The 22,574-nt window shown below is 41.0% G+C and overlaps 1 protein-coding gene across 5 annotated transcripts in view; it reads left to right on the top strand.

Moving 5' to 3' along the window:
* LOC149153887 (uncharacterized) overlaps window positions 1-22,574 on the top strand; it is a 403,197-nt gene that overhangs the window by 19,182 nt on the left and 361,441 nt on the right. For all 5 annotated transcript variants that reach the window (XM_089438322.1, XM_089438319.1, XM_089438323.1 and 2 more), the window contains one exon: window positions 21,557-21,787. In XM_089438322.1, the coding sequence (XP_089294448.1) occupies window positions 21,557-21,787 (231 nt within the window). The remainder of the gene's footprint in view (window positions 1-21,556; window positions 21,788-22,574) is intronic.

The following is a 22,574-nucleotide window of genomic DNA, read 5'->3' as shown; positions in this document are numbered from 1 at the left end:
CTAGCATCCTGCCAACTGTGAGTATATGAGCCATCCATGCTTCCTGTGGATACAAGCAACGTCATTGTAAGGAAAAAGAGGGTTACTCACCGTTCAGCCATAGGGGATAGAGCAGGACAAGGAGAACATGACCCTGATATTCTGTTGAACGAATTACTACATGGACCACACCAAATGAACTAGCAGTTACAACAACAACGACAACAAATGATTCAAGGGCAACGGGAGATTACACAAGTTTTGGCTCAAGGACAACAACAACTTCCTCAACTAATTACTCATTTTGTAGGACAATAAAATGCTGCTGCCAACAACAGAATCACTAGTGAAGGTAGTAGTAATCATAGTCCTAGTTTGCCTAATAACCATGCAAACAACAAAAGGAGCGGCTGACCATTACTTCCCCAATTCACAAACAATGAAGGGATGATATCCCAAGCAGTGGATCCAAATCAACTTCTTAACACATATATTCAGGACTATGCAAGATTGGATGAGAACACTCGAGCAACTATGACCTTCAATGAATACAACAACTTCAGGTACAGGAATAGACCCGGGGGCAGCTTAATGGGGAACTGGCACGCAAGGTGAGTAAAATTCCTTTACCCTCATTTGATGGATCATCTAAATGTACAACAAGGGCTTGGGTGCAAAAGTTGGACACCTACTTTAGGCTCAATTCTATGGCTGAAGTAGACGCGATCCAATTTGCCACATTACATTTAGAAGGGGAAGTGCATGAGTGGTGGTATCATGGTCTAGTAACTCTGGGACATGCCAACATCACTTCTTATGAAGATTTTACACAAAGGTTGATAGAAAGATTCGATTGAAAGAACCCAGACATCCACTTCAGAGAACTGGCACTACTCAAGCAAACATGGTCACATGAAGAGTTTATTGCAGAATTTGAATGTACCGCAGTCATGGTGACATATATATCTAAAGAGAAATTAGTTATGTGTGAAAATTTCACGCTACAAAATTACTCTGTAGCTGAGAATTTCGCTACAAAATTTTATTGCCGTGATTGGTATTATTTCTTCTAACTGTTAATTAAATTAGCAGTGTATTGCTACAGCAACAACGAAATAAACACACTACAATCTTCACAAAAATATTGTAGAAACTAATAGCGTTCGAAACTGAAAATATTCTAGCACACATACATAAAAATTGACACAATTATTTTTGGACAAATGTCCCCAGAAAACTCAACTTGGGAAAATCGGTGCAACAACTGAGCGTTTTTATTATTATGCAACAGTGAAATGATCTGAGTACAATCTGGATGCCGAAATCTGGTAATGCTATAGAGAAAATACTAGCAAAAATTATTTGAGGGAAATTACCCTCTTTTTGAGCAATCTCGACACTTGATTGCCCTTGAAAAGCTAGCCATCCAACTGGGTCTGCACAAGCTTTGCGTCACTTTGGAGCTGCCTACCACACGTGCTGCCTGAATTAACTGCCAATCTAGCTGTCCTCCCTGTTGCTGACTGGGAAAACACTTCTCCGGCCCTTTGGAAACTCTTCCCGGCCTCTGGAATTGAAAACTTGTTCTCCTCCAGCAAAATCAAACTGCTCTTTTGGGGCTTCTGCGCTGCCTTCGCGTAGCCTCCTGGAGAAAATCTCTGCCTCTTGCAAAGTACTCACCGGATCTGGAAAATCTTCCTCCAGCCTCATTGTCCTTGCCCCTCTCTGTCTATGCTTCCCTTCTGAAGCTCGAACTCTTCCGGCAACTGCTGCTGCTCTCTGGAAATTCAAACTCTCCAAGGAAATCGATCTCAAGTGTGTGTTCTCCATCTACTCATCTACTTCTTATAATCTTCTGTTGGACCTCCAACGACCAAGATTAAACCTTAATCAAGGGCTAAGATCATTTCCCAATCGATCTGTGTGAGTTTCTAGAGAATTCACACCTTATCTCAATTAATTCTGATTAATTAACCCCTTTTCCCAAGTTTAGACTTAGGAAATATTTAATAATCTAATTGAGATAGTCTAGGTGGAATTTCCAGAAACGATTTATGGGTTATGGAGAACTCCTATGTTTTAGCCTCTCCACAAAGTTTTGAGACTAGAACACCTCCGATGCTACAAAACTAACATTATGCTTTTCACTCAAGCATTAGTTAAACCCCTACAAGGGTGGGTTAAGGCATTCAATCCTTCCATTGTTTAGGAAGCTATCAAGAAGACTCAAGACACGGGAAATGCAACCGCTAAAGCTAAGGCTCCATCCAAGCCTTTCATTCCTCCAAAAGAAAAGGAGAAGAAGCCCTTTCAGTGTGATTGGCGCGGAAAAGACAGGTTAGATGAAGAAACACAAAGCGAATTCAGGCGGAAGAAGCTATGTTTCAATTGTAGGGAGCCATGGGAACCGGGTCATCGCTGTTTAGGTAAGGGAAAAATTTAGTACATCAAAGTAGTCTCTGATGATGAGGAAGAAGGAGAGAAACCCACTTCAAATGTTGAAGAAGAACCGCCGCAAAATGAAGTAAAGGAAGAAGAAAATCAAACCCAAGGAAGAACCGCCACAAGAGGAAAGGCCCAACGAAGAAAAGAGGACGCGACCACTAGTTAAGACTGCAACCCTTTCAGGCGCACCCAAGTATTACACCTTTAGGGTCAGGGGAGTTGTCAAGGGACAACGCATCACAACCCTAATTGATGGAGAGATGCACTTCATTGATGCAACACTAGTAGCTAAAAGGGGACTTCCCACCGAAGAGTTTGAGGGCTTGGATGTGATAGTTGCGGATGGGTACAACTTGGATTGCACACGAATGATCCCAGGTTTGAGTGTAACTCTCGGTAACTATACTTTTACTAGTGATTTCTATGTAATAGATCTTGCAGACCTCAACATGGTATTGGGGGTTCAATGGTTGTATTCATTGGGCAAGCACACGATGGACTACCAAGCATTGGAAATGGAATTTAGAGCACCAAATGGCAGTAAGGTCGTATTAAGAGGCATGTCAAATGGCGGGCTGCAAGTCGTTTCAGCCAGGAGGATGGAAGCCCTATTCGGGCATGGGGTTATAGCATAAGCAGTAGAATGTAAAGTTATGACCCAAAATACCCCCGACAATGACAAACCGCAATACAGGATAGATATTCAAAAAGTGTTGGACAAGCATGCTCAAGTGTTTGGCAACATTCCTCCAGGATTGCCTCCTAAAAGAGTATTTGAGCATACTATTGAATTGGAAGAAGGAGCTAGGCCTGTGATCACCACACCATATGGACATTTGAATAAGTTCAAGGATGGAATACAAAAAGCCATCTAGGAATTGTTAGCCATGGGCCATGTTAGACCCAACTCGAGCCTGTTTGCATCATCCATAGTTTTGGTGAAGAAGAAGGATTGCACGTGGAGAATATGTATTGATTACCAAGCTCTTAACAAGAAAACCGTCAAAATCAAGTATCCCATTCCCAGGATTGAGGAATTGTTGGACGAACTCCATGGGGTAATGTACTTTTCAAAGATCGATTTATGATCTGGTTATCATCAAATACGAGTTTGAGAGGAAGACATGCCAAAAACAACGTTTAGATGTCACTACGAACGCTTTGAATTTTTGGTCATGTTGTTTGGACCAGTGGTGCAAACATCTCGATGACATCCAGATTTTATCTTGAAATCACGATTTTTTGGCCTAGCCCATGTTTGTTGATATTTACCGATATTTTGATGGTATCTTAATTTTGCTGATTTTCACTGATATTTTCTCGATTTTCTTGATTTTTCCAGACTCTTATCGGTTTTATCTTGATGCCGATGTTTGCAGCATTGGTTTGGACTAACCAATGCGCCCGCCACTTTCCAGTCATGCATGAACAATATTTTCAACAAGCAACTAAGGAAGTTTTTGTTGGTGTTCTTTGATGACCTTCTCATCTACAACAAGACATGGGATGATCACTTGGGGCATTTGATTAGCGCAAAGGGGGTACAAGTCGATCAAGAAAAGATCCAGGCAATAGTGGATTGGCCTACACCCAAAACCGTAATAGAATTACGAGTGTTCCTCCGGATTTGCAGCTACTACCGATGGTTTGTTAAAGGGTTCTCCCAATTAAGTGGACCTCTGATGGACTTAGCCAAAAAAGGAGCATTTAGGTGGACAGGAGAATTTGACAGGGCGTTTAACAAGCTCAAAGAAATAATGAGCTCATGTCCAGTACTGGCTCTTCCTAACTTTGGTCAACCATTCATATTGGAGTACAATGCGTTAAGTAGAAGGAATAGGGAATTTCCTTATGCAAAAGGGCCATCCTATCACATTCGAAAACCGAAAACTGGAAGATTCAGAAAGACTTTACTCCGTATATGACAAGGAGATGCTAACTATCATGCACATGTTGGCAAAGTTCAGACAATATTTGGTGGGCAACAAGTTCATATTCAGGACAGATCACAATAGCCTACACTATTTCTTGGGACAAAGGGACCTAAACAAACAACAACAAAAATGTGTAAGCAAAATCCAAGCTTACGATTTTGACATTGAGTATGTGAAGGGGAAGAAGAATTTTGTGGTTGATGCACTCTCCAGGAAACAAACAACATGTGCTCTCATGGAACTCACAAAAGAATGGAAGGCACATTTCTCAGCAGAGTATGACAAGAACCAATTTGCCTACGCACTAATCGACATGTTCATCCAGGTACAAAATAATTGATGGAGTAAATTATTATAAAGACAGGGTATACTTGGTTCCTGAATCTACACTCAGGGAGAAGATTTTGAAAGTCACCCATGATATTCCTTCAGTTGGGCATCAGGGATTCTTCAAGACATATCGATAGATTCGGGAACGATTCCCATGGAAAGGGCTAAAGGAAGATGCGATGAAATACGTCAAGGAATGCATGACATGCCAACAGAATAAGGTTGAGCATACACATCACGCAGGTCTTCTCCAACCCCTGCTAATCCCAAAACAAAAATTGGAGAGCATCTTGATGGATTTCATCACAAGGTTACCCAAAGCACAAAGTAAGGACTGCATCTACACAGTGGTAGACATGTTGACTAACTTCACACACTTCTTTGCCATCTTAGCTAATTACTTGGCCAAACAAGTGGCAACACTTTTTTCAAAGAGGTCTTTAGATTGCATGGATTGCCAAAGAATATAGTCAGCGATCGTGACAGTAGATTTATGGGCGCATTTTGGCAGATGCTTTTCAATCTAGTAGGAGTTGAATTGAACCCTAGCACTAACTATCACCCTCGAATCGATACTCAAACAGAAATTGTGAATAAGTGGATTGAAGGGTATCTACGCAACTATGTGATAGGTCAGCAAAAGGCATGGATTAAGTGGTTGTACCTTGGGGAGCATTGCTACAACACCACCTACCACTTATCCATCAAGATGACACCCTTAGAGCTCTGTCTGGATATGATGCACTATCCTTCATCGACAGACTTTTTGGAGACAACAAAGCACCCGTTGCCAAAGACTGGATACAAGAGAGTCAAGATATTCTCAGGGTAATCAAGGAAAATATACAAGTTGCTCAAAATCGACAAAAGATGTACGTGGACCAACATCGAACAAGACATAGTTTTGAGGTGGGAGATCTTGTTTTCTTGCGATTGCAACCCTATAGACAATGTAAACTCAAGAAAAGCGGGGCAAAATAAGTGAAACCGAGGTTTTATGGGCTTTACAAAGTTCTCCGTAGAATTGGCGAAGTGACATATGAGTTGGAGCTACCAAGTGACAACAAAATCCACAATGTATTCCATGTACCATGCCTCAAGAAAGCTGTGGGTGGGCAGGTCAATGCCTCTGTCGAAGTTAGAAGGGCAATTGGAACTAATTCTGAAAACAATCATGGCTGTGCGGGAAAAGAAGTTAAGAGGAAGAGTAATTTTGGAATATCTCATCAAATGGAAGAATTTACTAGAGGAGGATGCAACATGGGAAGAAGAACGAATTTGTAGCACCTGAACATGCAATTGCTTGAGGGCAAGCAATTTTGGGCAGGGGGACTGTAATGTCCTCTACGAATTGAGGATGAATGGGACTCATTAGCCTATCAATCCTCGTAGGCTATAGTCCATCAAAAAAGGGGAAAACCCCCAAAATACTGATTACTAGGCAAATTTTGGGGCGGCTGGGACGAAAAACCTAGAATTGAGGTTTTGAGTAAGATTTACTTAATCATTTATGAAGATGAAACCCCTCAAGGAAGCCTATAAATACAGGAGGATTGAATTCATTTTGGAGCATCAAGTGTGGATCATTTCATTTATGTTTGAGCATTGCTCTGAGGGATTTAAGACCCCACTCCCTCTTGTCAATTTTGGTGGTGAAAGATTCCACCCTAGTTGACTACTGCTATCTTTCTTTTCTGTTTTAAACATAAGGAATCTTATCTGAGGTAGCGAGTTTCTTGGGTATCATTTTGGTTTAGGAGCTTCTTGAAGGCAACAAAGAATTATCTCTTTTCTTTTAAAAAAGGCAACGAGTTTGTCTTGCATTTTGTTTGGCACAGGACTATCAAAGGACACGTTTTCCTGACGTTTTTTCCTTGTTCCAGCACATGGATCCTATTGATAATTCATGCACATTTCCCGTTAGGACCCTTTCATTGGCACGACAGCGTATTCAGAAGGAGAGCTTGATAATCGAAACCCTGTTCTGATCCAGATCTTGAAGGCAGTTAATGTAAGCTTTTTTCTGAAGGAGATTTCAACCCTCTAAAGGGTTCCTGCGATATTGCAGGAAACCCTAATCCAGAAATGGAGCTGATTGTCTAAATGATATCGGTTGAAGTGGCCCTATGAAATCTTTAATCTTACAGATGGATGCCTTTTTGTGTGTGGTTGGGTCGTTGGAAGCTTCCAAGTTAGCCGCACTAGGTAAAAATAAGTTTATACAAGTCAATGTAAACTTTTTCCTGTGGACAGTGGGTTCGACCCTCATTACAGAAGCACCAACGACATATTAAGGGTTCGAAATTGGAGCAGTAAGAGATAGGGTTATATTGGTTTTGAATATTGTATAGAATTATAAAACTGTTGTCGTAAGCATTGTATAGAGCCATAAACTATTATTGTGAACGGTCTCTAAATATGGTTAATTGTTTCATTGTTGTAGCATTATGTTATGAACGATTGAAGCATTGTAATTTATTGACCGATTTTTTTTGATGAACTATTGAATTATTCAGTGGGATCTTGTTTAGTTCTGTTTACAATTGCATTTGATGAATTGAAGAATTGCATTGTGGACAATAATTGCAATATCATTTTCTCTCTCTAATTGCATACTATTTACGGATTGGTTAAAAACCCTAGGGTAAACTAGGGCAAAATTATACCGCTTCATTACAGGGAAACATTTATTAGCAAATGAGTTGTTTAATGATCACTTTCCTTCATGGGATGAATAGCTTAAAGTTGATTCATATACAAGATGTTTCTTCCAAGCTAAGGTTGCTAGAAGCATCCCTCTTGCTTCGACCATGGAATTGTGCTTCTAGTGAGAATCCCGCTCCCTAGTTTCTCGGGCCACGCTCCTTATGTGCTTCCTCAACAGGTCAAACATTTCTACACGATCCTCAAAAGGTATTTATTTATTTATTTTTCTAATTTTTGAGAGGTGTGTCCTAGGGTAGGTTTAGGGTTGAGGGGAAAAACACCTCTTCCCTCTTTTCCTCATTCTTTCATCTTGTTTGCTTGAGCTTGGAGGAGAGAGCAAAAGAGAGCAGATTTATGAGGGAAGATTTGTGAGAGCTTGGAGGAGAGAACAAAGGAGAGCTTGGTGGAGTGAACAAAGAGGAGCTTAGAGGAGATAATAACATTGCTATCTATCTCAACTTCTCAAGAGTTAAAGAGGTAATTGCAAACCCAAGTTCCCTACCTTCCTTGTATTCTTTATTTTTGGTTTTTTCTCTTCTCCTACTCTTTTCCAATTCCTTCTACACCCTAATTTTATTGTAGATTGTTCGTTCAAGATTTGAGATAAATGGTGTTCTTGTGGTTTATCATTCCATTTTTAGTTCTCATGGTTTTGGCGGGGAAATACATCGAAAGGAAGAAATGGAAGAAGAGGACAATGGTCACACTCATAATGACCCGATGTATGATGATGAGGAAGGATTTGATGGAGAAGGGGATGAAGAGTGAAATGAAGGTGGAAAAAGGTTCATTGACACCCTTGTGGAGATATGTGACAAAACACGAGTGGGGAGAGGTGGTGTAACTACTAAATTTTTATGCCCTCGTGATTGTCACCAAGGAATACCTTATATGTGAAAATTCCTAGATCTAACAATTTCAGGCATCCTACTGCAACCAACTGAAACATTGAAGTAAATTATTGAAGCAGCCTACACCAAATTAAATATGATTCTGAAACATAGAAACTGAGCAAGGAAAATAGAAACACATAGGACATCGTTATTTTTGGACAAATGTAAAACCATGCAGCAACTCTGAGGGTTTATTATTATTAAGCAGTAGAAAATTCTGAATACACCACTGAATACCTCACAGGGTTATTCAATTACAGAGAGAAATACTGGCAGAAGCTTTGTGAGTTTACCTCACACAATCACTGAGAAAAAGTCTCGACTGTTGGATGAGGTGCCTCTGGTAGGCCTTGCACTGTCTCTGCGCTGCCTCTACGCTATCCCAGCGTCAACCCTTTTAGGCACAACGTCACCCAACTGGGGAATCGATCAGTAGCCCAGAGTCACTGCTCTCAGCCTCTCGGTCTCACACCTCGGCTTCCAGTGGCTGAAACTGACTCTCTGCTCTAATTTTCGACTTTTTCTCTCTCCCTCTGCGCTGCATCTATGTGGCCCTTCTGGACCTGCCTCAGCCTCTATGTCAAGGCTACTGGATCACTCTTTGCCTCTCTCTATTGATGATTCTCCGACTGAGAATCTCACTTTCTCTCCGGAAGCTATCTGTGCCCCTTTGCTACAAGAAATCACCTCAATCGATTTTTCCTCCTGAGAACTTCTCACTTCAGAAAATCGATTTCTTTATCTATCTTGGTGTTTTCCAAATGACCCTCAAGCCCCTTCTTATATCTTCCTGTTGGACATCCAACGACCTAGATTAAATCATAATCAAAGGCTCTGATCGTCTAGCAACACACTGCTACTGCATATTGCTTTGACTTTGAAGCATTGTCCTCTGCGTTGTTGATGTCTGACATGTTGTCCACCAACTACTGCGCTACTGTTGGAATTGTACTGCTGCCTTTGACATTGCCACTGCCAATGTTACATCTGTACTACAACTCGCTCTCAAATGTTGCATTTGGTATGCTGCTAGCACTGCCACTGCTAACACTTCATTCGTATTGCAACTCCGCTGCTGAAAGAAGCAACTGAAAACACCCAAAACTGGACAAGTATCCAGTGGATACACCTCGGCGCTAAAACCCTGACTGTTGCTAGTCCTACACTATCCTCTGAAGCCTCTGCGCTACTGAAGCTCTGCACTGTGCCTCCACGGATTGCTGCTTATCTGCTCTACGTTGCTCAAGATCTGGCGCTACTAACTACTGCATTTGTCGAATCAACATTCCATGGCACCAATTGAAAACTTCTCCATCCCGCTACCACTGATCATGGGCTCCCGTAGCAAGGTGATGATCCAAGAGGTGGGCTCCTCAAGGATCCTGCCCATCTGTAGCTCTATCGAACTATAGTTCTATATCAGCTCACCTCCCTCCTGGAGGTATCTTGGCTGTCATGGCGAACTTATCCTGTTCGATTTTTGCGGCTGCAACCTTAGGATCATGCTTCTCATCCTTGTCCTTTTTCTTCAAAGGACACTGGGATGCATAGTGGCCCATCTTGCCACATCTGAAGCACTTCACCTTGGAGACGTCCTTCTTTCGTCTCTGTTGCCCCTGCTGTCCCTTCGATGCAAGGGCTGCGTTATCCTCCTCCTCTACTTTGGGCTTTGACCCACTGCTGTTGCTGCTCCTGTCAAGTTTGACCTTGAGCAGGTCTCTCCTCAGCTCTTCTTGTTTCAGAGCTGCCCACATCTCGTCCCAATTTGGCAATGTTGCTTTGCCCAGGATACTTTGGACAAAGACTTGCCATTCATCCGAGATGAAATTTAGAGCTAGTCTCACTAACTCCGAATCCTGAGGTGTGTGCCCTGCAACCGACAACTCATCACGGGTCTCCTTCACTTTTGTGAGGAATGGATCCACACATTCTCCCTTCTGCATCTGTGGAGACCTTAACTTCTATTCTAAGTACATCTTCCGCTGCTCGGAAGATCCTTGATACAATGTGGCCAAGGAATCCTACATCTCCTTAGCAATTCCTTTGCTAGCAACGTGGCGCACCACGTGATCCTTGACTCCATCCAAAATTATCCTTTTGGCCCTTGACATCTTAGCCTTGTACTTCTTTAGCGGATCTGTGTCCGCAGGTTCAGCTACCACATTATCAACATACATTTTGAGGGCATGCTCATCTAGAAGGAAAGACATTCTAGCCTTCCAGATGGCATAGTTAGAAGCCCTGTCCAACCCGTCCCAATCCCTCAAGCCATTGGTTGCCATATCTTTCGAAAAGTGTCAAACAACTCCCTCTTTCTCCATACTACGTAGCTCCTAAGTTGCCTTACGCACTCCTTGATGGAGATGGTAAGCTGCTGCTCCTCTGCTGCTCAACAAATGAGAAATATTGATTTCCTCGGCAAGAAATCACTGAGGAAGTATTCCCTCACTATGCGATCTGCTTCTTCCTTCTGACGACTTTTCTGCCCAGCACTTAGCTTGCAGAAAACTGCGTCCCTCTAGCTCTGCGTGGCTCTGCGTAGCTCCTTCTGCCTTGGCAAGTTTTCGATTTGGCAGTCTTACCTCTCTGTTGGCTCACTCAGAGAGAGACACCCATGAAAATATAGCCCTCCTGGCTAGAACTGCGCAATCCCTTAGGGGATTCGAACTGTTGCTTGTTGTAGCAAGTTGGCCCTTGCTTTAGTGCTAGATCTGCTCTTCCTTGTTTCACATCAACAACTTCGATACCATGTGAAAATTCCTAGATCTAACAATCTCAAGAATCCTACTGCAACCAACTGAATCTACTTCACCTAGATTGTAAATTACATTACAAGCTTATTTCAAATTTCTTCATGAAACATTGAAGTAAATTACTAAAGCAACCTACACCAAATTAAATATGATTCTGAAACATAGAAACTGAGCAAGGAAAATAGAAACACATAGGACAACGTTATTTTTGGACAAATGTCCCCGGAAAAACCCAATGTGGGAAAACTGGTGCAACAACTCTAAGGGTTTATTATTATTAAGCAGTAGCAAATTCTGAATACATCATTGAATACCTCACAGGGTTATTCAGTTACAGAAAGAAATACTGGCAGAAGCTTTGTGAGTTTATCTCAGACAATCACTGAGAAAAAGTCCCAGCTATTTCGGCTGTTGGATGAGGTGCCCTTGCCAGGCCCTACGTTGTCTCTGCGCTACCTCTGTGATGTCCCAGCGTCACCCAACTGGGGAATCAATCAGTAGCCCAGAGTCACTGCTCTCAGCCTCCCGATCTCACATCCTGATATCCGGCTGTTGAAACTAACTCTATGCTCTGATTTTCGACTTTCTCTCTCTCCTTCTGCGCTGCTTTTGTGTGGCCCTTCTGGCCCTACGTCAGCGTCTGTGTCAAGGCTACTGGATCACTCTTTGCTGATGGTTCTCCGGCTGAGGATCTCACTTTCTCTTCGGAAGCTATACCTGCCCCTCTGTTGCAAGAAATCACCTCAATCAATTTTTCCTCTTGAGAACTTCTCACTTCAGAAAATCGATTTCTTGATCTCTCTTGGTGTTTTCCAAATGACCCTCAAGCCCCTACTTATATCTTCCTGTTGGACAACCAATGGCCTAGATTAAATCATAATCAAAGGCTCAAATCGTTTTGGCTTGATCCGTGTGTTTTTCTAGAAGTTTCACCCTGATTAGATTAATACCCGTTAATATTTTAATTTTCCTAAGTTTGACCATTAAAAATATTAATTATTCTAATAAAATCATTTTTGGGTGGAATTTCCCAAAACGCTTTCTGGGTTCTTTGGAATACATGTGTTCAAGCCTCCCTGCAAAATTTGAGGCCTAAAGCACAACCAATGCTACCCCAAATCAACATTATAATGATTCATATACTAGTGTGAGAAGGCATCTTCGTAGGGTAATGGAGAGTGATGAAAATAAAAGTGCCATTAGGATATCGTTTTTCCTTAAGATATCAAAGGAAGAAAGACAAAGATACATCAAAATAGAGGAGGCTGCACAAAAAGAACATGGTAAAACACAAAACCTTCAATCTAATGCAACATCTAGATTCAGTGGCCAGACATCTCCATCTCCTCATGGAACTTTTGGGACCTATGAATCTAGAAGAAAAATAATAGATATCCTTAATATGGGTGGGGAGAAATGAGGTGGATGCAAAAGTGGTGCAGTTTCTCTGTGCTTGCTATATGCCATTCAATGTGCTTTGCTCCCCCTATTGGCATGATGTGGTTGATGCTGATTTTCTAAGTGCAATAGAGATTAGCACAATATTTATGAAATTCTATAATTACTTTTGATGTAGATCTTCTTTTAAATTATTTCAATATATTATTCCCTAATTATACTTCAAAAATTCAACCATAAAGAACAGTATGTAGATTTTCCTTGAAATTCTGCAACTGCTGTAGTGAACAAATATGAAACTAGTCGTTACACAAAGACAAAATTTCTCTACCAATTTGCAGCTGAATAGAACATCAATAAAACCTAGTCACATGATAGCAAAAACACAAAATTTTATAGGGAACCCAACTAGGAAAACCCTTTGCTTGTTTGAGAATATAATTGATAGAGTTTTGAGCAATATATCTCTTACAATACAATCATGTTTCAACAACACACTTGTTCTCCCTGCTTTACCTAAGCTTGAAACGCCCTGCTTGTAGCCTTGATCTGCTCTTTGAATCCTTGCATAGCTTGAGCCCTATTTCCTAGCGCAAATCTCAAGGAAATTGTCTTCTATCAATTGTGCACAAGCTTCTCCTTAGTATGATCTTCCTCTCACAAGATCCTTAACATAAACTCTTGCTCTCGATTGTCTTGTCTCACTATTGTGTGCTCACAAAAACAATGATCCAATTCTGTGCCTTCGTCCTCCTTTTAAGCAATTCACATCAACTAAATCTTGCAAGTTTATTTTGGGAACTCAAACTTGTGATTGCTAATTTAACTGAGTCTAATTGACTCATATTACTTGTCTTGCCTCAATTAGAAACTGAAGATCACTTGCTTGTCCTTTTCCAAAGATCATTCGCACTACTCCACAACCGAATTGAGCCTCCAACTCCCGCGCTTAAGTCAAACTGCTCTATGACTTGTCCTAATTTATAGGAAACTCGTCCTAACTTATAGGAACTTGTGCATGCTAAAGAAAGACTCCTTGTGGTCTCTTTGACTAAGGCACAAGTCAAAGAAGACCTTTCTTTTTATTATTTTCAACACAGTAGAATAGTAGAGATCACAATGCACAAAAGAAGACAATATTTACCCTGGGAAAACCCACCACGGGGAAAAGCCCAACAACCTTTTCTATAGAGAAATTCTTCTTGTTCAATGAGAGACACACCTATACCTATGGTCAAACTTGGTCTTCCCCTCTAAGTCAAGTCACCCAATTTGATCCAACAATTCGCTCTGCCTGTTTAACCCAGAATTTCGGCTCTCCTGCAATTGCCCATTCACTTAGAAATTTTATGTTAGTTTTTGTAGCATCGAATGTGTTCTAGCCACAAAATTTGGTGGAGAGGCTAGAATACATGTATTTTCCAAAACCCAGAAATCGTTTTTGGAAATTCCATGTAGAGATGACTTAATTAAAATAATTAATCTTTTTTAATGGTGCCTAAGTCTAAACTTAGGAAAACTGATTAATTAAAGGGTATTAATTAAGTCATGGTGAGAATATTCTAGAAGAAGACATGGATCGAGTTCTAGTTAATCTTAGCCATCGATTATGTTTTAATCTTGGCCATTGATGTCTCAATGAGAGATTATAAGAAGAAATTCGATGGGGGTTGGAGAACACACTTGAGACACCAAGGAATTCGATTTTGCTGGGAAATCGATCTTTAGAGTAGCAGCTGTGTGTTGCTGGAGGTGATTCAGTAAGATCGAAGCAGTGAGAGGGGCAGGGATAGTAAGGCTGAGAGGAAGATTTTCCAATCCAGTGAGTGCATAGCAGAGAGACAGAGAGTTCCACAGAGAGGCAGTGCAATGCTTCAGAGGGGAAGCTGTATTTTGCTGGGGAGAAGTAGTGATTCAGTGCCAAAAGCCGGAGTGGGAGCCTGGAGGCCAGGAGAGTCCATTTCCCAGACAACAGCTGATCAGTTAGCAAGAGAGACACTGGCCCGAGTTGTTTGATGCAAAATGACTTAGGTTGACGCAAGGACTGCGTAGAGGCAGCAAAGAGCAACTCACCTTGAGCCAAGGTCAGTGTCGGTTCACCGGTGGAAGTGAGATTTTTCTCACTAGATCTTTTGTCAGTCATTTCTCTGCATGGATTGCTGGATTTGAGCATCCATAGATTTGTACTCGATTCATTGCATAATAATAAAACTCTCAGCTGTTGCACCATTTTTCCCAAGTTGGGTTTTTCCGGGGACATTGGTCCAAAAATAACAGTGTTATTTGTGTGTGCATGCATCTATTCTTCCAGCGTTATTTTTCTTCTGCAGTATTATATTTGTGAAGGCTGCAGTGTATTTGTTTCGATATTTACTGTAAGATGCAGTAAATAATTTGTTCAAGTTTATTTAACGAATAGAAGAAACTTAATCAGTTGCTACAGTAGGATTTGGGGTTTTCGAATTTTCACATTTTGCCCCTTGCAGTTGCCCAAAAATTCGATCCCCTGCAATATAATGCATAGAAAATCTGTGAACCAGAGAGAGAAGACTAGATCCACACGTGCAAGTTGATGAGAGAGAACGAGAGCCAAACTGCCTTCTTCGTCGTCCTATTCGTCCTTCTTATCTTTCGGTTGCTTGCCCAAAACTTGTCTTATGTGTGAGAATGTGAATGCCCAAGTGGAGGACATCGAATTGCCTTTATATAGTAGTCTGCCTTGGTCGAATGGGTGTGCCTCTAGCCAGGGCCGACTTGACAACTTTTGGAGCCAAAAATTACATTTCAAAAATTCAAATTTTCTTCTTTAAAAATTCGTAGTGGGACTCTGACTCTAAATAATTTTTCTTTCGACTCTAGTGTTTAAAATGTGCTTTTCAATAATAAATACAATTACATGAAGTGACCAAATATACATTATGAAGATCGACTATAGTTACAAAGTCAACACTCCCTCTTAACTAGGGAGGTATTCATAATCATTATCATAAATGTTCTCATGTTGACAAATTTCTCTGAAGAAATGGTTATACATGATGATCATCATCATCATCTAACATCAACATTTGCTAGTGGCCATATTTGAGGTGGTACCAAACCCATGGCAATGTCATCAACATGTCATGACTCACTCCTCTAGAGTGATTGGTCCTCAAATCCCATGGCCTCTCCCTAGGCCAAAATGCTGAGACCTTCAACTAGTAAGCACTCACTCACCCTTCTTGGTGAACACTCTGGGCCAACACCATGGTTGCTTGGGAGCGGGGGTAGAAGCAGGAAGCAGGAGCGGGGAGCGACATTTTCAAAAGCTCCTGGGTCAAGAGAAATTTTGGGTGCGAATTTGATATATTATATATTTTTATATATTTTGATGCATATATGTCAACAAAAGCATGTAGAATGATTAATTAGTGATAAAAAAACATAAAAACATGGATTAAACCATTTAACATCAGTCATCTAGTAGTTATAATCTTCATCAACCACAAGTCCACAAATTACAAGTTCTCATTTATATAACATGTAAGGGTGCACATAACCAAACTATCATTGAGTGCATTCCATCTCTAAATCGAAAATACTTCAACAAATAGGCTCTAAATGGTCTCTAACATCCAAAGAAATCATGCTACAACAAATAACTACATATCATCAAAGTCCTTGCCTATCTTGCGATCTTTGTCATTAATATCACCCTCTAAGTGTTGTTTTTCCGCGATCTTGGTGTTTGGGATAGAATCTTAAATCATTGACGCTACCAAACCAAAGATCACAACGAAAGTACTTTGCACAACGGAATATAAACAACAATAAATCTACTAGTGCACAAAATATAGACAACTTTTTAGAATTTTCAACCCAACTTCGTTATATTAATCAAACTGAATAATACAACATTCTAAGGCGCTCCCGTACTAGGGATAATGGCCCTCATACATCCACTAGTACAAGAATACAAAACGGGGTTGGTGTCAATCCATCGACAACCAATCTACTCTCAACAAGATACTCTGATCGTCTAGCTGATGTAGAGCTCCTCACAGCTACCTTGGTTGTACCCTGTACTTGCCCGGTCCTTCGACTCCCGAACTGTAGCACTGCCTCTATCAATGATCCAAGTCCATCTAGTCACTGAACCTTGACTATCCGATCTGCTCACTAGTTGTGCCTTAGTCCATCAAGGCCACAACACATTGAGACTCCTATTGAGTTGTTCACAACTCCGTTTGTCAACAATTCTCAATCTGCCCACTGTTGCTACTCAACTACTTAGGGACTTCAACCCACTATGGTCTTCCTGTGTTGCTCCAATGAAGACCAACATAGGGCACGAAGGGCTGCCACCTATCACTGCAAGATGTCCATCTCCCACAATGAACATGGGCTAGGAGGATTGCCCATCATCTGCTGTAGAAATCCTTCTCCACACACAAGTCTAGGGCTGCTCAACTACTCCTCTCACTGATTAAACTTTGAGCTCAACTTTTGCCACTCTAGCAACCACCTAAGTCCATGAAGATGGTGCACATCGGGCTCCAACTTGGGCACTATCACGCTGTCCTCCACCTGGCCATAAATGTCCAATCCACGTCCACACTTGGTCCACTCTCACGCTGTCCTCCACCAAACCATAAATGCCCAATCCATGTCCACACTTGGTCCACTCTCACGCTGCCCTCCAAGAGACCACGAGTGTCCAGTACCTGTTGTAGCATTTACACTCTAGTTAGGGCGTTCAACACCTATGAAGCCCTTCTTCTTGGCTGCCAACAAACTCTATCAAATCTGCCTTTCCAAGGACACCATCCACCTGCAAGTCACATCAACTCAAGAGGACTAGCATATCTCTGCTTTGCAACCTCCTGCTGCTCCTCTTGACACATACATGAAATTGTTGATGTGATTGCACATAGGATGATTCAACTCTGTCCTCTTCTAGGTCCCATCCACTAGCAATCAACCATCACCAAGGAGTCATCTACAACAAACTGTTGTTGCCTCCTTGCCATCGGGATCTGTGCATTCACAGGACTGGTTAGGGCACATAACAACAACCCCAAACCACTGTCCAAACACTGTGTTGCCCTTCTAGACTTGCTGCCCTCCTTCGCTGCCCTTCAAGCCCTTCCTTGACACTGTTATAGGCCTTGGCATACTACACAAGGCACCCTACAACAGTCTGCCTGCTACAACAAGGAGAGCGAGTCTCCTTTCCAAGGGTTACACCCTCTATTCTCTTGCGCTGACTTCTTTAGAGGCTGCGATTGGGTTAGAGACCCTCACTAGGCCTCTCGGCCCTCTTAACAGACCTCCACACACAGTTGTACCTCCAATTATCCCTGTGGCCCAAAACAAAGTACAAACATACCACAATTATGCACAAAATCAGTTCCAAACATACCTTTAAACCAATGGCCTGATTTGGCAAGGAAGATGCACCCAATCATAAGAGAAACGCTGCCCACATAGTCCTTCTAGCCCTCACTTCGGCTACCTTAGGTCTGCGGCTTTCTCTCACAATGAATCTGCACCCAACTCAGAGAAAATACCCCTGAAGATGCTTGTCGTCCTTTTGCCCTAGCTGCTTCAGACTTCTTTGCCAATTTCAGAGCTAATCTTGACGTTGAATGCACTTAGGATATGTGAAATGACCTCGAGCGTCACTCCTTTTTATAGGCTCCATGCGGGTGTGACATTAGTCCTTAAGGGCACTTCTAACACGCTGGCCGATTTGTCCTAGTAGGCCTCACAACCACACATTAACTTCAAAAATTCGTAACTCAAGATTGACAGCGCGGATTTTGATGATTCTCAATGCGTTGGATTCTTCTCGACATCCTCTATCATCTCCCCCCATCACATGTCAAAGCCTCGTCACGTTTTGGGCCCAAACATCGATGGGTGCAAAACTTTAAGCTTGGGTTTCAGCCCCACAAGGCCACTTGTGGAGCTCCTTCCTCCAAACCCTTGATCCTCAAGGTTTGAGTACCTCCCAAGCTACAAAAGTCAACACTCCCTTTTAGCGAGGGAGTTACTTCCATGTAATGTCCCAAATAAAATAAATTTGGAACAAACCCTTCACAAAAGTTTACCATTCACTTAACAAAATATTGCCATGTAAAACCAAGACACCGGAAAACAGTAAACCCATAAATTGTTCAAAAATCTCATTAAAAGATCACACCATGAGGAACAATGAGAAATGCAGCAACAAAATCCAGCGTTATTATATAGAAATATATATGCCACTAGAATAGATGGGAATGGCCCTCCAAGATATGTAATAATGCTGATGTTGGCCTCCAAACTAAAACAGGAAATCAATCTCTACACATGTGGATTCTAAATGAATCCACCAAGGGGAGATGGGTACTTGCCCAATCTCACTGAATCACCCGAGGGTTTCCATTTTGAGGCTATTGCTGAAGTAGAGAACCTAGTTCTGAAACCTCTCCACAAAACAATACACAAATCTAAGATGTCTCCAAATGACCTCCTCCTCTCCTGATAGATCTCCAAGCCCCTAGAAGCATCTTATTTTATTATTTTATTGTTATTCTAGAAGCTCCTCCATTGACTTTACCTTAAGTGACCTTTTAATTTAATTTTATTTCACTTAAGTCACTTTTGGCCCATTTTCTCCAATTTAATTATTTTTTCTTAATTAAATGACTAATTAAAGGCATTTTTAACTAAGGAAAATGGTAAATCGCTCACCATACTTTCTTCGGCCATTGGAAGTCACTTCTCAGCATCCCATCCTGTAGATCTTCTCGTTCCAGTTCCAACGAGCTATTACACTGAGGTGTTCCATCAATTAATCTCCTCAGAATGCCACTTCAAGCATAATTAATTAAGTTAGGCTCCATAATAATGCTAACTTTTGAAATTTGTCGGAATGCGACGGAATGAAAGGCAAACTGTGCGGATGATGAAATATGCCAAGTGAATGCCATCAGATCCCATGAGAACTCCTCAAAACTCCATTGAAATCCTTGATGATGTAAACCTGCTCCACGGACCTGGCTGTCACTTGCCTTGGAAATCCACTCTGTCTGTACCATGGAGGAAAATACAAATGGGGACATTACATTCCAAGATTAGGAAGTAACCATCATCATCCGGCGACAGTGGCCCATCTAGAGTCCATCACTGCAATGTTCCTTGTAGAATGAACCCGACAATCTCCATAGTGCCTCTGCCTTATCACATTTCAACTTGAAGGTCCCAAACCTCCATAGGGCTGCTCCCTCTGAGGCTAAACTCTCTTTGAGTCTATGCAATATCCATTGGCTCAGTCCTACAAGCATTCATCCTCTTGGATCAAATACAACTCGTGCAAATTCCTCCAATCTTGGATATGCAACATCACGATCCAATGAAGACTCTAGCATGCTAATCTGTAGTCCATCACATGAAGCCATCTCGATCAACTTGATCTCGTCCAAACCAAAGAAACCCTCGAGCTGTCACAACCATCCATGGCAAGGCAAAGGAAGTCCATGATCAACAACTTGCACTACAACAGACTGTTGTTCACTAGGCTCACCACCAATCCACTAGAACTCCCAGCCAATCTCGCTGCCAATCCAGCCAAGACCACATCTCCAAGTCTTCAGCTGAACCCTCTACTCCATGATCTAGACACCCACAACTCCCTCTGAGTTGCTCGCTGTGCACACTCTGATTCACTGTCCCTCAAAGTAGCTCAGATACGCTCTGATACCATGTTGTTTTTCCACGGTCTTGGTGTATGGGATAGAATATTAAATCACTAACACTACCAAACCAAATATCACAACGAAACTACTTTGCACAACGGAATATAAACAACAGTAAATCTATTAGTGCAAGAAATATAGACAACTTTTTACAATTTTCAACCCAACTTCGTTATGTTAATCAAACTGAATAATGCAACATTCTAGGGCTCCCGTACTAGGGATAATGGCCCTCATACATCCTCTAGTCTAAGAAATATTTGCAAGACCAAATAGAAAGGAAGGCATAGGAAGGTATGCAAACCAATAGACAAGCGTTTCTTTGACATTGACTCACATGGCAAGGTAAACAGAGATATATTGATCAGTAGAAAAACATGTCCTGTGGAGCTACAATCTGAGGGTTCAATCTTCAAGTACACTAATGTTATCTTCTTTGCGAATACAAGTATTAGATCACTTGTTATACCCTATGTCGAAGGTCTCTTAGAGTAGGCTAATGCAAGAGTGCCTGTTGATTCCAAAACCATGTGTATCTTCTAAATGTCAAAGCATGTTAGGCCGCAAGCGGATATGAGGATATCATGCAATTTGTCAATTTTAAAAGATATAACTTGCAAATGATAAGTCAAACATCAGGGTCTTACCATGGGTAATTCCAAGGTCAATCAGGGGTATATTGTTTTGCCTATTGGTGGATTTAATGTTATTTTTTGATCTTTTATAACTTAGAATCTCGTGATATTGTCCAATGGATCTAAATAAGAAAAATATTGGCTTTAAATAGATTGCCAAAGGTACCAGCCCCAGGGATATTCTGGCCTCCCATACAAACAATTGAGCCCAGAGCTCTAGGGATGAAACACAGGGTAACATTCCCTAGAAACTTTAAAATTTTCTAAGCCCATGCAAATTCCTAATGACAGATCTAATAGATAAGCACAATCCCCATTGTTGTAATAGTCTCTATGGAGATTCATTGGTACTCAGCAGATTGTTATCATGTTATTTTGTTGCAATCAGGGATTAAAATTATAGTAAAGCTTTTACCTCTTGGTTTAAGTTTGTGCAAAGCCTGTTATTTTCTGGTAAGTAATGTTAGTGACATGCTACTTTCTATTTCTATTGCCTGTAGCACTTTTCATGCCACTGTGAGTGTGAAACACAGGTATATTCTCATCATTCTTTTATGCTTGGTCAATTTTGAAGGCCATTTAAGATGAGCTATATGAACATGCATGGAATTGATGGATGCTGTTTTTTCCCTTAACTGGGAGATCATGCGTAGAGTTTTTCTTTACCCTATTACTTGTTTTGATTTAATTCTCTTTAAAATGGTTCTATCTTTTATCTACATCTCATAGTTGTTAACCCTTCTATTGTTTTTGATATTAAAGGTGCTGCTGCCCCTTATAAATGCTCCTATGATTGACTATGCACTGGAGTGGCTGGCTTCTGTTGGTGTTGAGGAAGTCTATATATTTTGCTGTGCTCATGCAAAGCAAGTCACGAGCTATTTGGAGAGGTCTCACTGGAAATCCCAAACAAACTTCATTGTCACAACCATTGAATCAAATGATTGTGTTAGTGCTGGTGATGCCCTGCGTCTTATTGATCAATGGAATGTGGTATGTTGTTCTCTTTTAGTTTTGTGCATGATGTAAAATCATATTTATTAGGAGTGCCCCTTGTTGCTCAAATATGTCGTGCATTTCATTTATACATAGGGTAATACCTATTTTACACTCTTTAAAGGTCATAATATGGTTGAGTTTTTATCATGGGATATGAGCTTTGAGTCTCTGACAATTTCAGCTCTCTTTTATACACTGCATGGCATTGGATCCACCATTTTTAGAAGAATTTGTTTATGCAGATATTCATCTTATCAAACTTTTTGCTTTCAACATCACATATAGTGCATATGTTTGATACCGTGGAAAAAAAATTATGTGCACGAAATTTGGGGCACATCTTCAAGGTCCAGAGGACTTTCTTGGGGGTCTTTGGTTGCAGAGTTCCCATGCATTAATAATAAGTGTGTGTACAAAAAATGGCATGAAGTATAATAAATAATATAATGTACCTGAGGCCATCTGTCTTGTATGATGTCTTGTAAATTTATAAAGTACTTTTCAAGTGGCAAGGTATGGAACATAAAAATTGAAGAATTGTGTAAAATACTTGTGGAATTGTAACTCTTAAGTACCTTTGTGCTGTAAACTATAGTGATTGTCTATGTGAGGCTGTGCAACTAAGATGGAAAATAACTCTTAAACATAGAGTAACCTCTGTTCAACTCCCTATTAGGCTGCTGGCCAATGTTGTATCTTTATCATTGGTGTAGACTTACTTTGCAATGTGCATGGTGTTTTGGCTCTAGAAGCTATAGCTTACACCGCTATGGAATCATGT

This window comes from Pinus tabuliformis, chromosome 9 (assembly GCF_031772625.1).
Source record: "Pinus tabuliformis cultivar Carrire ecotype Pingquan chromosome 9, CPIR1, whole genome shotgun sequence".
Lineage (NCBI taxonomy): Eukaryota > Viridiplantae > Streptophyta > Pinopsida > Pinales > Pinaceae > Pinus > Pinus tabuliformis.
Note: the sequence above shows the minus strand (reverse complement) of the source record. Positions and strands in the feature narration are given on the sequence as shown.